Raw genomic sequence first — 17,251 nt, forward strand, 5'->3', positions numbered from 1 at the left:
TTCTTATGTGACACAGAGTGTTGGACTGGAGGGGTCACTGGCCTGATCCAACATGGCTTCTCTTATGTTCTTATGTGACCCAGAGTGTTGGACTGAAGGGGCCACTGGCCTGATCCCACAGGGCTTCACTTATGTTCTTATGTGACACAAGAGTGTTGGACTGGATGGGCCATTGGCCTGATCCAACAGGGCTTCTCTTATGTTCTTATGTGACACAGAGTGTTGGACTGTAGGGGTCATTGGCCTGATCCAACATGGCTTCTCTTATGTTCTTATGTGACAGAGAGTGTTGGACTGGAGGGGCCACTGGCCTGATCCAACAGGGCTTCTCTTATGTTCTTATGTGACACAGAGTGTTGGACTGGAGGGGCCAATAGCCTGATCCAACAGGGCTTCTCTTATGTTCTTATGTGACACAGAGTGTTGGACTGGAGGGGCCACTGGCCTGATCCAACAGGGCTTCTCTTATGTTCTTATGTGACACAGAGTGTTGGACTGGAGGGGCCACTGGACTGATCCAACAGGGCTTCTCTTATGTTCTTATGTGACACAGAGTGTTGGACTGGAGGGGCCACTGGCCTGATCCAACAGGGCTTCTCTTATGTTCTTATGTGACACAGTGTTGGACTGGAGGGGCCATTGGCCTGACCCAACATGGCTTCTCTTATGTTCTTATGTGACACAGAGTGTTGGACTGGAGGGGTCATTGGCCTGATCCAACATGGCTTCTCTTATGTTCTTATGTGACACAGAGTGTTGGACTGGAGGGGCCATTGGCCTGATCCAGCAGGGCTTCTCTTCTGTTCTTATGTGACGCAGAGTGTTGGACTGGATGGGCCATTGGCCTGATTCAACATGGCTTCTCTTATGTGCTTATGTGACACAGAGTGTTGGACTGGAGGGGCCATTGGCCTGATCAAACAGGGCTTCTCTTATGTGACACAGAGTGTTGGACTGGAGGGGCCATTGGCCTGATCCAGCAGGGCTTCTCTTATGTTCTTATGTGACACAGAGTGTTGGACTGGATGGGCCATTGGCCTGATCCAACAGGGCTTCTCTTATGTTCTTATGTGACTCAGAGTGTTGGACTGGATGGGCCATTGGCCTGATCCAACATGGCTTTTCTTATGTTCTTATGTGACACAGAGTGTTGGACTGGAGGGGCCACTGGCCTGATCCAACATGGCTTCTCTTATGTTCTTATTTTTGTATTTTGTATATTTAGATGGCCTTCATGTTTCTTTTAAGGCAAATGTTGTAAACTGCTCTGAGTCTGCTCTACTGGGAGGGCGGTATCAGTGTTCAATAAATAATAATAATTTTTACTGTTATGGTGCATTAGTCTAACAAGATGACAGAAGTGAAAACATTTTCTGTAATGGAATTTGACTTGATTCAGTTTTCACTTCCAGTGTTCAAATTGGTGCACACATTCAAGCCGTAACGGGGCGGCCAAACTGCGGCTCTTTCACACATATTGTGCAGCTCCTGGAGGTCAGGAAGAACCTTAATGCAGGCTTACTCTCAAGTAAACATGTTTAGCATGAGGATCTCAGTCAGCTTCTGAGTGCTGACCCACAGGTTGGTGACTATTTCCACTGTACATGAAGTGGGGAAGGAGGGAAAAATAGGCAGGCTAGCAAACTCTTCTCCTCCACCGCAAAGATCACCTGGAGCAGAGAAAGAGAATGCAAGAGCCGAGGGAGCCACTGGAAGGAGGGATGGAAGAAAAGAAGGAGTCGCAGGGTTCCCTCTTAGTTTCAAAGCTCTTGTAGGAACTGTATTTACTCACCTTGGTGTCAAGGCAAAGAGAGATGCATAATGATGCAAACTGTGGTTAGTGATTTCTCTTGGACATGTGTGTTTCCTTCTCCCACTGGTGCAAAAAAATTAATTCCCCAACCTTTCCCTATGCCAGTTTTATTGGGACTATTATTCCCAGCTTCTGTTTTTTTAAGTCTCCTTCTAGCATGGTCATGTTGTAAAGTGCATACATATGTATTTTATATTTCTGTGCAAAGAAAGTATTCATAAAGACGTGTAATATCTGTTCATGTCTTGTGGCACTCAAACATCTGATGTTTATTCTATGTGGTTCTCATGTTAATCGTGCTTGACCCACCCTGGTTTGTAATAGTAACAGTTTACATGATAGTACTTTATATGACTAGTAAACTGTAATGCAAATGATAATAGCAAGGGCAATATGGATGGTATGTGTTGTATGTTTGTAAACTGCATTTTTAAAAAATTAACTGTTGGCTCAGTCACAGTTTTCACGTTAGCTGCTTTTTTGGTTCACAGAGCAGAATTTTCGCTCACCAGAGCCCACAGCTCAGAAGGAACATCAGCTCTAAACGAAGTGTCTCGCTCCCGTTGTGGAGGGCACAAGACGCAAGGCCTCTCCTGCTGCCACCGCAGCCCAGGCCTCTCGCAGACTCACCTGTTCCACCGCCGGGGAGAACGGAGAGTCGGCGCTGGGGCCCCAGTGGTGCTGGAAGGCAGGGATGACCGGGGAGGTGTGTGGGGGACTGTCCACTCCCGGGTCGGACAGAACGGAATTCCGATGCAGAGAGATCTGCTGAAAGACACACCAAGCTGCCCAGTCTGCATGAACAGAGCCCCTCGGCAGCCCCACACGGCCCCTCGGCCCTCACCTCGCTCACTGAAGGGAAGCGCTCGGGACCCGACTCCAAGCCGCTGTCGCCATCCTGGGAGTCCAAGGAAAGGAACCCTGCGGGGCAGGCGAACAGAGAAGAGAGCACATGCCATTAAAGGTCCCACGGGACACAAAAAGTAGCCGTTTGGCTGCCAATGGAGTGAGCTGGGCCGTTTCTTACCCACCCATTTCCACCTGCGCTCTTCCACTTCAGGCCACAAGTGAGTGCTGCCCAGAGACAACACCCGCACCCCCCTTTGAAAACAGCTCGAGCCACGCCTTCTCTTCACATCCTCTCTATTTCGGTGCAAAAGTACCCTCGTCTGCAGGCAGGGAGGGGGAATTCTCCATCAGCTAAACTCCCACCTGCCACTGGCCATGAGCTGAAAGCCCCTTCCCACTCCGTGCATCTTTTCCAACACCAAGAAGCCCACCCAACAGCAGCCTGCGCTGCGCCACACAACCCCAACACAAAACCCAAGAGACGGAAAAGCACCCCCACCACACAACTCACCATCAGCTGAGCGGGAACCGACAAAGCCGGAGTCACCAGCCTGTAAGGGAAAGAAAGGTTTTTATACCATTCCCTTCACTACCCAAAGGAGTCTCAGAGCAGCTTCCAATCCCCTTCCTTTCATCTTCCCCTCCGAGGCAAGTGGGGCTGAGAGAGCTCTGGCAGAAGCTGCTCATGAGAGAACTGCGATCAGCCCAAGGTCACACCAGCAGCTGCACACAGAGGAGGAGTGGGGAATCACACCACTCCTCCAGGGTAGATTCTGCTGCTCTTAACCACAACACCAGACTGGCTCTCAGAGGCCAGCGCCACAGACCCTCCTGCCAGGGGAGGGTGGGAACAGGAAGGAAGCCCCCGCCCATCTTGCCTCCCACACCCAGCCTCTGCCAGAGAACCTGAGGGGGCTCGGCCCCTCTGCCTGGTGCCCCAGGAGGTCTGGAAATGGCCCGGTCTCACCCACCTCCTTCCAAAGCCTGCCTGTTACATCAAAGAGGGCATGAAATCCAATAAGAGAAAACATCTGGGGAAAGAATTCCCCACAGACACGGCATGAGTGGAAATAGCGGGCTCTAAGGGTCATTTCAAAGTAAGGGTATCCTATCGCCCACCTGATCAAATCCTTAAGGCCGGAGAAGGAAACAAGGGAGGGGACTAAAGCAGAGAATGTTGGGAATCTGGAAGACTTCGACCACCCAGAACCAAGTCTGAGGCTGGTGGCACCTTTAAGAGCAACGGGGAGGGACGGGGCTCAGTGGCAGAGCATCTGCTTGGGAAGCAGGAGGTCCCAGGTTCAATCCCCGGCATCTCCACTAAAAAGGGTCCAGGCAAATAGGCATGAAAAACCTCAGCTTGAGACCCTGGAGAGCCACTGCCAGTCTAAGTGGACAAGACTGACTTTGATGGACCGAGGGGGGTCTGATTCAGTAGAAGGCAGCTTCATAAGTGTTATGGGGGGATGGTGGCTCAGTGGTAGAGCATCTGCTTGGTAAGCAGAAGGTCCCAGGTTCAATCCCCGACATCTCCAAAAAAAAGGGTCCAGGCAAAAAGGTGTGAAAAACCTCAGCCTGAGACCCTGGAGAGCGGCTGCCAGTCTGAGTGGACAAGACTGACTTTGATGGACCGAGAGGGTCTAATGCAGTAGAAGGCAGCTTCATATGTTCAATATATATGTTCAAGTTTAATTCTGGGCAGCAGCTTTCTTGTGCAGGTGGCCTGGGCAAGCAGCCATGCCGACTTTTGCAGCCGGCTCTCTTGCCAGGAGTGTGAGCCCTGGTCCCTCCGGTTCTATTCTGGCAGAGAGTGACTGCCCAGCCCCAAGCGGAGAGAGGTCCTCCTCAGCACTCAGGTGCGTCAGAATCAGTCCTCTCTACTCAGACTGGAGCAGCTCTCTCTCCAGGGCGTCAGGCAGAGAGAGGCCTTTCCCATCACCCACTGCCCGGTGCTTTGTAACTGGCGATGCTGCCGGGGATTGAACCGGGGACCTTCTGCATCACCCCTGAGCCAGGCCCCTCTCCACTCACTGCGCAAGGCCAGAGGATAGCAAGGATGGAGCAGGGCCCCTCCTGGCTGGCTTACCGAGGAGACCGCCATCTCCTGCCTGATCTTCAGCTGCAACTGGCTGACCCGCCGCTTGGCACCTTCGATCTGCTCCTCCAGGGGGGAAGCCGGGCTCCGGCTGTAGACCTCGTAAAAGTGCTGCGGAAGAACCACAAGAGGATCAGCCCCAGCACCTCTCAGGGGACCACAACAGGACAGGCCTTTCTGAATGGCCCACATATTGTTATTGTTATTGCTGTGGTTATTATTATTTTATTGCATTTGATGAATCACAGAAGCATAGAGCTGGAAGGGACCTCCAGGGTCATCTAGTCCAACCCCCTGCACAATGCAGGAAGCCCACAAATACCTCCCCTTAAATTCATTGCTGTCAGATGGTCATCTAGCTTCTGTTGAAAAACCTCCAAGAAAGGAGAGCCCACCACCTCCCGAGGAAGCCTGCTCCACTGAGGAATCGCTCTAACGGTCAGGAAGTTCTTCCTAATGTTGAGCCGGTAACTCTTCTGATTTAATTTCAACCCACTGGTTCTGGTCCTACCTTCTGGGGCCACAGAAAACAATTCCACACCATCCTCTATAGGACAGCCCTTCAAGTACTTGAAGATGGTGATCCTATCACCCCTCAGCCGCCTCCTCTCCAGGCTAAACATCCCCAGCTCCTTAAGCCTTTCCTCATAGGACTCGGCCTCCAGATAGAAGGCAATGCACAAGTCGTACCTTTAAACATTGGTTTAATTTCTTACAAAGTAGCGTTTGAAATATATCACTGATATGTACTTGGTGCCCTCTAGTGCTTGTTTTAGGAGTTCCATTTTTCCTTCAGAAATTGCAGGTAGCCATGTTAGTTCATAGAATCATATGATGACCTCCAGGGTCATCTAGTCCAGCCCCCTGCACAATGCAGGAAACTCACAAATACCTCCCCCTGAATTCACAGGATCCTCGTTGCTGTCAGATGGCCATCTAACTGTTTAAAAACCTCCAAGGAAGGAGAACCCGCCACCTCCCAAGGAGGAAGCCTGTTCCACTGAGGAACCGCTCTAACGGTCAGGAAGTTCTTCCTAATGTTGAGCCGGAAACTTTTGATTTAATTTCAACCCACTGGTTCTGGTTCTACCTTCCGGGGCCACAGAAAACAATCCCACCCCATCCTCTAGATGACAGCCCTTCAAGGACTTGAAGATGGTGATTCTATCACCTGTCAGTCGCCTACTCTCCAGGCTAAACATCCCCAGCTCTTTCAACTTTTCTTCCTATCCCAACTAGTGCCAGGCTCTGGGTGATGTACAACATTAAAAAAGATACATACGATATATATAAAATCAGTTACATTAAAACCCTGATAAGTCGGTCGCAGACCACTAAAGGCCTTTAAGGTCATAACCAAAAATATATCCCACCACCCTCCCAGGACAGAATTTTGCAGGTGGCAAATCACAAGAATGACCACCAAACAATGAAAAGCCAATGAGCAGACTGCTGCTGAGAAGGACCAGTGCAATGGGAATAGTCCCTAAAAGCTGGGGGGCAGGGGGGCAGCCTAAAGATGTGAAAGCCCGGGGGCGGGGGGCAAATTTTAAAAAAACAAAACCTTCTTCAGTTTTTCTGATAGTAAAACTGAGAAATTTGGGGGGAACACTGGGGGGGGGGAGGACCCCTAGGAAATATTTTTCCCTTGGAGTGAGAAAGCTTTTATCTTTAAAAAAAAAAATTCACCAAATATATACAGCACAAGAAAGTCTGAGGACCTTTTCATTTGAGGGAACACCGGAAGGAGGAAGATGGAAGACAAGCTATTTCTCAAAAATGTGTAGTGTGCGATTTTTTAATAAGACTATCAACAGAACTAGAGAATAATTCCTGTGTATATGGTATACACTACTTCTTCAGTAATTTTTTCGTTATCTTGGCAACAGTTAATATCCTATAGTATAATTAATGATCATCAGTGTTTTCAGAGTTCTAACATTATTCAGCTTGATATGCAAATATACAGGAAGCCCTATCCATGGTGACTCTATGGGGGAGATTCTTTTAAAGCAGTTTCTTTTGTTAACTACAGAATTTTTCTTCTACCTTCTGCTTTTATTTTTCCTGTCTCTCAGATAGCACAGATTCCCTGCTTTGGATGGAAAGCTGGGATATAAATTGGAAATAATAATAATAACAATAATATCACCAGAAGGCAGCAGTTTGCAATGTTTCCTCAACTACTGTGTGCTTGCAATTATAGAAAACAAAGCCATTTCTTGTAGAAAACAGAGACATTTACGCTTTATAAATGCCTTGAATACACCAAATAGTACAATTCTGCATGGTAATTAAGCTACAAATGATGCACTTTGTGTTGTTAAATCAGTAAAAGCCATTTAGGTTTAACAGGACACTAAGTATTGCATATAATTGATTTTTCCCAAAATTCTATTTCTCCCGAGGGGGAGACCTACTTTTTACCATGGCTTGAAAATTTCTGGAAATATGACCTTCCTTTGCCTGCCATCCAGAAGACAGCCACGAAGGGCCCGTGTCCCTCCTGAGAGGGAAGCCACTACACAAAAGTCTCTCTCCTTGCCTGATCTCTGAAGTCAGGGCCGCCTCGCCTCCTGGAGCAGGGCTTTGCATGGCTGCTTCTCAGACTGGAAACGGTTCCTCCCTTTAAGGAATTTAGGGGGAATTTAGGGGGAGAGATTTGTGAGTTTCCTGCATTGTGCAGAGGGTTGGACTAGGTGACCCTGGAGGTCCCTTCCAACTCTAGGATTCTAGGATTCACTATTATTCACTCTAGCACCTTAAATATTATGATGTTTTTATGATATTATGTTTTTATGTCTTAATGTATTTCTATATTTCATGTGATATACTGAACATGTAAGCTGCCCTGAGCCTGCTTTGGTGGGGAGGGTGGGATATGAATCGAATAAATAAATAAACGTTCTATGACCTTCTTGCTCCTGGGAACATCAATGCATAGGCCAGGGCTGCTGGCAGAGCAGCAAGCCAAGGGAGGCAAGGAAAGAAAGGTCTGGATCTTCATGCCAAGAAATCTGCTCTGCTACCAGAAGCAGTCCTAGAATGCAGCAGTGCCTGTAGCTCCGCCTCTTCCTGCCTCACCTGCAGCTCTGCCTCTCCCTGCCTCACTTGTAGCTCCGCCTCTTCCTGCCTCACCTGTAGCTCCACCGCTCCCTGCCTCACTTGTAGCTCCGCCTCTTCCTGCCTCACCTGTAGCTCCGCCTCTCCCTGCCTCACTTGTAGCTCCGCCTCTCCCTGCCTCACTTGTAGCTCCGCCTCTTCCTGCCTCACCTGTAGCTCCACCTCTCCCTGCCTCACTTGTAGCTCCGCCTCTTCCTGCCTCACCTGCAGCTCTGCCTCTCCCTGCCTCACTTGTAGCTCCGCCTCTTCCTGCCTCACCTGTAGCTCCACCGCTCCCTGCCTCACTTGTAGCTCCACCTCTTCCTGCCTCACCTGTAGCTCCGCCTCTCCCTGCCTCACTTGTAGCTCCGCCTCTTCCTGCCTCACCTGTAGCTCTGCCTCTCCCTGCCTCACTTGTAGCTCCGCCTCTTCCTGCCTCACCTGTAGCTCCGCCTCTTCCTGCCTCACCTGCAGCTCTGCCTCTCCCTGCCTCACTTGTAGCTCCGCCTCTTCCTGCCTCACCTGTAGCTCCACCTCTCCCTGCCTCACTTGTAGCTCCGCCTCTCCCTGCCTCACCTGTAGCTCCGCCTCTTCCTGCCTCACCTGTAGCTCCACCTCTTCCTGCCTCACCTGTAGCTCCGCCTCTCCCTGCCTCACTTGTAGCTCCGCCTCTTCCTGCCTCACCTGTAGCTCCGCCTCTTCCTGCCTCACCTGTAGCTCTGCCTCTCCCTGCCTCACTTGTAGCTCCGCCTCTTCCTGCCTCACCTGTAGCTCCACCTCTTCCTGCCTCACCTGTAGCTCCGCCTCTCCCTGCCTCACTTGTAGCTCCGCCTCTTCCTGCCTCACCTGTAGCTCCACCTCTTCCTGCCTCACCTGCAGCTCTGCCTCTCCCTGCCTCACCTGTAGCTCCACCTCTCCCTGCCTCACTTGTAGCTCCGCCTCTTCCTGCCTCACCTGTAGCTCCACCTCTTCCTGCCTCACCTGTAGCTCCGCCTCTTCCTGCCTCACTTGTAGCTCCGCCTCTTCCTGCCTCACCTGTAGCTCCGCCTCTTCCTGCCTCACCTGCAGCTCTGCCTCTCCCTGCCTCACCTGTAGCTCCACCTCTCCCTGCCTCACTTGTAGCTCCGCCTCTTCCTGCCTCACCTGTAGCTCCGCCTCTCCCTGCCTCACCTGTAGCTCCGCCTCTTCCTGCCTCACCTGTAGCTCCACCTCTCCCTGCCTTACTTGTAGCTCCGCCTCTTCCTGCCTCACCTGTAGCTCTGCCTCTCCCTGCCTCACTTATAGATCCGCCTCTCCCTGCCTCACCTGTAGCTCCGCCTCTTCCTGCCTCACTTGTAGCTCCGCCTCTCCCTGCCTCACCTGTAGCTCCGCCTCTTCCTGCCTCACCTGTAGCTCCGCCTCTCCCTGTCTCACCTGTAGCTCCGCCTCTCCCTGCCTCACCTGTAGCTCTGCCTCTTCCTGCCTCACTTGTAGCTCCGCCTCTTCCTGCCTCACTTATAGCTCCGCCTCTCCCTGCCTCACCTGTAGCTCCGCCTCTCCCTGCCTCACCTGTAGCTCCGCCTCTCCCTGCCTCACTTGTAGCTCCGCCTCTCCCTGCCTCACTTGTAGCTCCGCCTCTTCCTGCCTCACTGTAGCTCCGCCTCTTCCTGCCTCACCTGTAGCTCCGCCTCTCCCTGCCTCACTTGTAGCTCCGCCTCTTCCTGCCTCACCTGTAGCTCCGCCTCTTGCTGCCTCACCTGTAGCTCCACCTCTCCCTGCCTCACTTGTAGCTCCACCTCTTCCTGCCTCATCTATAGCTCCACCTCTTCCTGCCTCACTTGTAGCTCCGCCTCTTCCTGCCTCACCTGTAGCTCTGCCTCTTCCTGCCTCACTTATAGCTCCGCCTCTTCCTGTCTCACCTGTAGCTCTGCCTCTTCCTGCCTCACTTATAGCTCCGCCTCTTCCTGCCTCACCTGTAGCTCCACCTCTCCCTGCCTCACTTGTAGCTCCGCCTCTTCCTGCCTCACTTGTAGCTCCACCTCTTCCTGCCTCACTTATAGCTCCGCCTCTTCCTGCCTCACCTGTAGCTCCACCTCTCCCTGCCTCATTTGTAGCTCCGCCTCTTCCTGCCTCACCTGTAGCTCCGCCTCTTCCTGCCTCACCTGTAGCTCTGCCTCTTCCTGCCTCACCTGCAGCTCTGCCTCTCCCTGCCTCATTTGTAGCTCCGCCTCTTCCTGCCTCACCTGTAGCTCCGCCTCTTCCTGCCTCACTTATAGCTCTGCCTCTTCCTGCCTCACCTGTAGCTCCACCTCTCCCTGCCTCACTTGTAGCTCCGCCTCTTCCTGCCTCACCTGTAGCTCCGCCTCTTCCTGCCTCAGCATGTTGCGGAGAATCTGGGTGGCGTGTTTCTGGACTTCCGGATCCTGGAGTGGGAAGCAAAGCAGTAGCAGAAGAGTGGTCCTGGCCTTCCCGGCTCTCTCCCCCACCCCCGGCCCCAAGGAAGGCATCCCTCACCACCCCCACGCTCCACGTACCTGCAAGGGCTTGGGGCCAGTGATGCGCTGAGGGGGAGGGAGTGGTGGCGGAGGTGGCAGCGGGGGACACGAGGGCACCATCTGCGGTGCCCCAGTCTGCTCTCCATCTTGCTGGGAACTCAGGAAGCCCGCAGAGGGAGGCGGAGACCCCAGCAGGGTGAGAGCCACGTAAGCCCCAGCTGAAAGAAACAGAAGAGCAGAACAGTGCAGAGAGGGGCTTCCATCAGAGATACAGAAAAAGACACCTGCAGAAGGTGGGGGTGGGGGGCTGGATTGGGCCTCCTGAGCCAACCCTCTGAGAGAGACTGAGGAGATTGTCCCTCAGTCTCAGTGCTCAGGAAACTGAAAATAAGTGACTGAAAGATCACCATGACTGTGAGTTGCCAGCGGGATGTAGCTGGGAGCTTCCAACACTTCCAGCCCAGGTGCTTTGCAACAGAACACCCCACCGCCCCACCCCGGGTCCCCCAGAGTGCCTGGGGCATGTTTGAGGGCAGGAACACTCAAGAGGGTCTGCCCCATCAAGGGAAGCACCAGGGGACGGCGGCAGACTCAAGAAGCGGGAGTGGGGCTGGTCGGTCAGCACCCAGGCACCAGAAGGGAGAGAGGTGCAGGGCTTCACCAAGGCAGAGGAGGGGTCCCTCTAGCTCACTGCCTGTCCAGCTCCTCATGGGGGAGGCTGCCCTGAACCCACTCCTGAGGCCCTTCATCGCGAGAGGCCACTGGGAGCAGAAATGGGACCTTCTGCTCGGAAAGAGGGGCAGGAGAGGAAAGGTGCTCAAACAAATCCACACACAAACTCTCCACAGGTGTTTTTCTCTGCATGTTTCCTCACGTGCAGCTTTCTGCAACATGGATTTTGAAAGCCACCTCAAAGGCTACGTGCAGAGCCAGAGGAAAGGGCGGGGGACTCAATCTTCACAGAGGAGCCCAAAAAATTCGAGAAAACACTCCCTCCCTCAGCACACTCACATTTGATGAGTTTCACAACCTCGAGATGAGAGCTGTTGGTCACCATCGTCCCATTGACCTGCCAGGAGAAAACAGGAGAGTCATAAATAAAATAATTTTTTATTTTTTATAAAGAACATCAGAAGAGCCCTGCTGGGTCAGACCAGGGAGGGTCCATCCAGTCCAGCCTCCTGTCTCACACAGGAGCCAACCAGTTCCTCTGGAGGGCCAACAACGGGGCAGAGAGGCTGAGGCCTTCCCCTGAGAAGAATCTCAGAAGAGCCCTGCTGGGTCAGACCAATGAGGGTCCATCCAGTCCAGCCTCCTGTCTCACATAATGGCCAACCAATTCTGGAAGGCCAACAACAGGGCAGAGAGGCTGAGGCCTACCCCTGAGAAGAACCTCAGAAGAGCCCTGCTGGGTTAGCCACCTGTCTCACACAGTGGCCAACCAGTTCCTCTGGAGGGCAAAGAACAGGGCAGAGAGTCCGAGGCCTTCCCTTGAAAAGAACATCAGAAGAGCTCTAATGGATCGGACCAGTGAGGATCCATCTGGTCCAGCCTCCTGTCTCACACAGGGGACAACCAGTTCCTCTGGAGAGCCAACAACAGGGTAGAGAGGCCGAGGCCTTCCCCTTAAAAGAACATCAGAAGGCCTTCCTGGGTCAGAGCAGGGAGGGTCCATCTAGTTCAGCCTTCTGTCTCACACAGTGGCCAGGCAGTTCCTCTGGAGGGCCAACAACAGGACAGAGAGGCTGAGGCCTTCCCCTGAGAAAAAGCATCAGAAGAGCCCTGCTGGGGTAGACCAGGGAGGGTCCATCTAGTCTAGCCTCTTGTCTCACACAGAGGCCAGCCAGTTCTTCTGGAGGGCCAACAACAGGGCAGAGAGGCTGAGGCCTTCCTCTGAGAAAAAGCATCAGAAGAGCCCTGCTGGGTCAGACCAGTGAGGGTCCATCTAGTCCAGCCTCCTGTCTCACACAGTGGCCAGCCAGTTCCTCTGGAGGGCCAACAACAGGGCAGAGAGGCTGAGGCCTTCCCCTGAGAAGAACATCAGAAGAGCCCTGCTGGGTCAGACCAGTGAGGGTCCATCTAGTCCAGCCTCCTGCCTCACACAGTGGCCAGCCAGTTCCTCTGGAGGGTCAACAACAGGGCAGAGGCTGAGGCCTTCCCCTGAGAAGAACATCAGAAGAGCCCTGCTGGGTCAGACCAGGGAGGGTCCATCTAGTCCAGCCTCCTGCCTCACCCAGTGGCCAGCCAGTTCCTCTGGAGGGCCAACAACAGGGCAGAGAGGCTGAGGCCTTCCCCTGAGAAGAACATCAGAAGAGCCCTGCTGGGTCAGACCAGTGAGGGTCCATCTAGTCCAGCCTCCTGTCTCACACAGTGGCCAACCAGTTCCTCTGGAGGGCCAGCAACAGGGCAGAGATGCCGAGGCCTTCCCCTGAGAAGAACCTCAGAAGAGCCCTGCTGGATCAGACCAGTGAGGGTCCATCTAATCCAGCCTCCTGCCTCACCCAGTGGCCAGCCAGTTCCTCTGGAGGGCCAACAACGGGGCAGAGAGGCTGAGGCCTTCCCCTGAGAATAGCATCAGAAGAGCCCTGCTGGATCAGACCGGGGAGGGTCCATCTAGTCCAGCCTCCTGTCTCACACAGAGGCCAACCAGTTCCTCGGGAGGGCCAACAACAGGGCAGAGAGGCCGAGGCCTTCTCCTGAGGAGAACCTCAGAACAGCCCTGCAGGATCACACTTCTTTGAAGTGTGCCTACACATGAAAACTTTTTCCCAGAATTCAACTTTGTGGGTTTTACTTGGTTCTGAGGAAGAGACTTCATAGCAGGGACAAGATTCAAAGGCAGGGACTCTCTGAGCCCCTCCCCCACCCTAGCAGCCAGGCCAAACCCTAAGCTTGCCAATCCCCAGGTCCTAGCAGGGGTTCTTCCGCTTTCCCAGTCTCCTTCCCGCCCCCAGTCAGCTGGCCAGCAGGGGGAAGCCCCACCCCTAAAGCCACCATGTGATTTTTTTTCCCCTTCAGAGGCTCCAGTCTCCGATTGAAAGGCTTCCTCTTGGGATGGGGTATCTGTGTAACTTGGAAGAAGTTGGCTGCAACTCGTGAGTAGAGAGGCCAATCCCTCACTTCAGAGTTGCCAGAAAACGGGGGGGGGGGGAGGAGGGGAGGAACGTCTGCTGAGCACTTCATTATTCCCTATGTGGAGATCGATTCTCATAGGGTATAATGGGGAATTGATCTGGAGGTTTGGAGGGCTCTGGGGGAGCTCTTTTTTGAGGTAGAGCACCAAATTTTCAGTATTGTATCTAGTGCCTCTCCCCAAAGTACCCCCCCAAGTTTCAAAATGATTGGACCAGGGGGTCCAATTCTATGAGCCCCAAAAGAAGGTGCCGCTATCCTTCATTATTTCCTAACGAAGGGAGACATTTAAAAAGGTGTGCTGTCCCTTTAAATGTGATGGCCAGAACTCCCTTGGAGTTCAATTATGCTTGTCACACCCTTGTTCCTGGCTCCGCCCCCAATGTCTCCTGGCTCCACCCCCAAAGTCTCCTGGCTCCACCTCCAAAGTCCCCAGATATTTCTTGCATTGGACTTGGCAACCCTAGCAAACCCGTTCATCGGCCCTGGGGGTCCCTGGGCCAGTCTTCCTCCGTCCCCTTCCCCCCCACCAGGGAAGGAAGGAAGGAAACTGTCTGGCTGGGGGGTTCTGGAAAGGGGAGGGGGCCGCAGGGGGTTGGGGGACTCACTTTCACAATCCGATCTCCTTCCTGCACTCCTGCCTTCATCGCGGCTCCCCCTGTAGAAAGAAGCAGAACCCATGAAGGGGGGGGAGTTGGGGGGGGGGGGCGGGTGGAAGAGTCACAGCAAAGCCCTACCTGAAAAGGACTGCAGAGGTTGAGAGCCATTTATTGACTGCCCCTTGGCCTTATGGGTAGAAAGGCCGCTTACAATGCGAACAAAACAATAACCGTAAGAATACATTAAAAATACAGTTTAAACATTAAGGCTGCCAATAAATAGAATAACTAAATTAATCAAATGCCCTCCCAAATAAAACCAACTTTCTCCTGGAGGCTGGCAGCGGGGGGGGGGGGGGGGGGGGGCAGGCACTCTGAGGTTTGCCATCGAAAACTAAAGGACGTTATTTTTTTCACAGCCGGCTGGGAGATGGGGTCTTGTGGAACCATGAAGCCCCACGGGCAGTGCTGGCATCTCCAGGCTGCTTTCCTAACCTGACCTCATCCTGGTCCACAGGTATGTTTTAAATTCACCAAGCCAGAGGGGCCGAGGGCAAGAGGGAAGGCTTGGGGTCTAGGAAGGCCCAACGACCCCATGCCCCAGAGCACAGGGCTCCCGTTTCAAGGGCAGAAGACGGTTCTGCAGAGTGCGGCTGAAAAGGAGCAGACTCCCAAACCCCCTTCCTTCAGGCTCCTGGAAGACTGAAAAACCCAGCATCCATCCAGAGCAGGGGTGGCCAAACTCAGGAGCCACACATATTGTGCTCTTTCACACATATTGTGTGGCTCTTGAAGCCCCCATCAGCTGGTTTGGAGCAGGCATTTGTCTCCTGAAATCATTTCGCCAAGCCAGCTGGCAGCTTGGACAATGCATTTCAAGTTAAAGTTGCTTTCTTTCCATCTCTCTCTCTCCATCTATTTTCCTTCCTCCCTGTCCTGTGGCTCTCAAACATCTGCTGTTCATGTCTTGCAGCTCTCATTGAATCATAGATTCATCCTTGCCAGAGGCAGAAGTGGCTCAGCTGCAGCAGAAGGTGTTTGGATCTAGAACAGAGCTGCTGGTAAGGTGAGTGAGACTTGATTTGCTTTTCTAAACCTGCTGGGGAGCATTACCTAGGGTTGCTCTGGGAGGTAACTGTGTGAGTGCTTGGTGCCTGCTGGAGAGGGGTTTCTGATTGCTTTTGTGTAGCTGTTGCTGAGTGAGGAGAGCTTGATTGCCTGGGGGTACATTGCTGGCCCCACCCTCTGCTATTGCTCTGGCTGTTGACTCAGAGGTGGGTGAGGGCTTGAGCCTTTAATATGCAAGGCTCATCCTTGCCAGAGGCAGAAGTGGCTCAGCTGCAGTAGAAGGTGTTTGGATCTAGAACAGAGCTGCTGGTAAGGTGAGTGAGACTGGATTTGCTTTTCTAAAACTGCTGAGGAGCATTACCTAGGGTTGCTCTGGGAGGTAACTGTGTGAGTGCTTGGTGCCTACTGGAGAGGGGTTTCTGATTGCTTTTGTGTGTCTTTTGTGTAGCTGTTGCTGAGTGAGGAGAGTTTGTTTGCCTGGAGGTACACTGCTGGCCCCACTCTCTGCTGTTGCTCTGGCTGTTGACTCAGAGATGGGTGAGGGCTTGAGCCTTTAATATGCAAGGCTCATCCTTGCCAGAGGCAGAAGTGGCTCAGCTGCAGTATCTAGTATTGCTTTTGTGTGTCTTTTGTGTAGCTGTTGCTGAGTGAGGAAAGCTTGTTTGCCTGGGGATATTTCTATGATTCTATGAGCCAGCTCTCAAACATCTGACATTTACTCTATGTGGTTCTTGCATTAAGCAAGTTTGGCCACCTCTGATCCAGTCTCCACCTTCCCTCACACCCAGGGGTACCCAAATGCAAACTGGGCAGTAAATGCCACCCCCAGCAAATCACAGCGTGTCTTTCCCTGAATCGGTCTGTGCCTTCAGTCCTCTAACCTGCATTGCCCTTGAAAGGCACGGCCTCGTTGCCACCGCCGCCGCCTCTGACCGTCTCTTGCCATGAAAACCATACAGGGTAACCCCGCAGTTGGCTGCAGACTGATGGCAAACCCCTCCCCAAAGTCCCTCAACTGCCTTGTCCCTCTCCCCCCTTTGCTCCTGCCAGCTAGTACAGGGACAAACAATTGCAACATCACCACTTCCATCAGGCATCCAGCTCCAGGAACGGGGGCCACTCTCTGCCCCTCCCTTTTACCAGTCTTTGGATAACCAGACTGAACAGGTGTGGTTGTGTGTACAGCGATAAGCCTTCAAGCACACAAAACATGAGAACGTTTAACAAACAGAAGTGCATATGCACAGTCTCTTCCAGCACCCGCTGAACAAGGAAAAGAAAAGGTGGAAACACACAGTCCTCTCTGAACCTGAAGCTTCATTCTGATCCTAAACAATGTTTAATTAGGTGGGCCAGTCAGGATCATTTACCTTTGTTCTCACAACTGGGCCTTCTCCCTCTCGCCATAGGGGCAACACAGAGCCCTAGGCAAAGACTTAATCGTTCGTGGCTTGTGGACATCCACGGAGAAGAGGAAGATGGAAGAGACGTCTTTCCCATGACCGGGAATTTAGAATCCTGCTGCTCCTGTGTGTCCCCCCCACCCTCCCATCCCCCAAGTGTGGCTCTGAGCTTCCTGCCTCAAGAAAGAGAAAACTATCTGGCCGTGTGGCTGCCCAGGTCTCTGCCCCAGGAGATGTGACATCCTAGTAAGGCATGAGAGGTTGACTTGCCGTCCTACTTCTGCCGGAGCCATTTGCAGCTGGTAGCCCCCCCCCCCCACCAAGCACCCTGGGCCTCACAGCTTGTCAGCTCAACCCCTCCCCCCTTTCTGCCAGTGACGAGATTTCAGTGAGGCTCCAACTCATGACCAGCGTGTCTCTCCTCTCCTGTGAGGGGAATTCGAGGGCGAAGGGCATTTAGGGACCCCAGCAGACATTCCAGGAGGGTCTCAGACATGGGTCTGGGGTCAGCCTTCTTCTGCCTAGCCCAGCATTAGTGCTCCACACAGACTGGCAGCATCTTCTTCAACACACCAGTAAGTCCTGGGGGAGAGGGGGGCCAGGGCACAATCAGCCACTCCACAGCCAAGTGTAACTCCCAGCAAAAGTGTGCAGCAAGAAAAGTAGGCCTCTCTCTCTCACACACACAAGAGTTTCCACTTGGGGCCAGGTCCTGA

General features: G+C 53.0%; 1 protein-coding gene across 1 annotated transcript in view; it reads right to left on the reverse strand.

The window, feature by feature from the left end:
- The window catches only part of ARHGEF11 (Rho guanine nucleotide exchange factor 11), an 89,158-nt gene that overhangs the window by 41,152 nt on the left and 30,755 nt on the right, over positions 1 to 17,251 (reverse strand). The window contains 8 exon segments of the mRNA XM_060256735.1: positions 2,444 to 2,581; positions 2,658 to 2,734; positions 3,174 to 3,213; positions 4,749 to 4,868; positions 10,190 to 10,261; positions 10,373 to 10,551; positions 11,345 to 11,402; positions 14,074 to 14,123. Coding sequence (XP_060112718.1) covers positions 2,444 to 2,581; positions 2,658 to 2,734; positions 3,174 to 3,213; positions 4,749 to 4,868; positions 10,190 to 10,261; positions 10,373 to 10,551; positions 11,345 to 11,402; positions 14,074 to 14,123 — 734 coding nt within the window.

The sequence above is a fragment of the Heteronotia binoei genome, chromosome 1, assembly GCF_032191835.1.
Source record: "Heteronotia binoei isolate CCM8104 ecotype False Entrance Well chromosome 1, APGP_CSIRO_Hbin_v1, whole genome shotgun sequence".
Classification (NCBI taxonomy): Eukaryota; Metazoa; Chordata; class Lepidosauria; order Squamata; family Gekkonidae; genus Heteronotia; species Heteronotia binoei.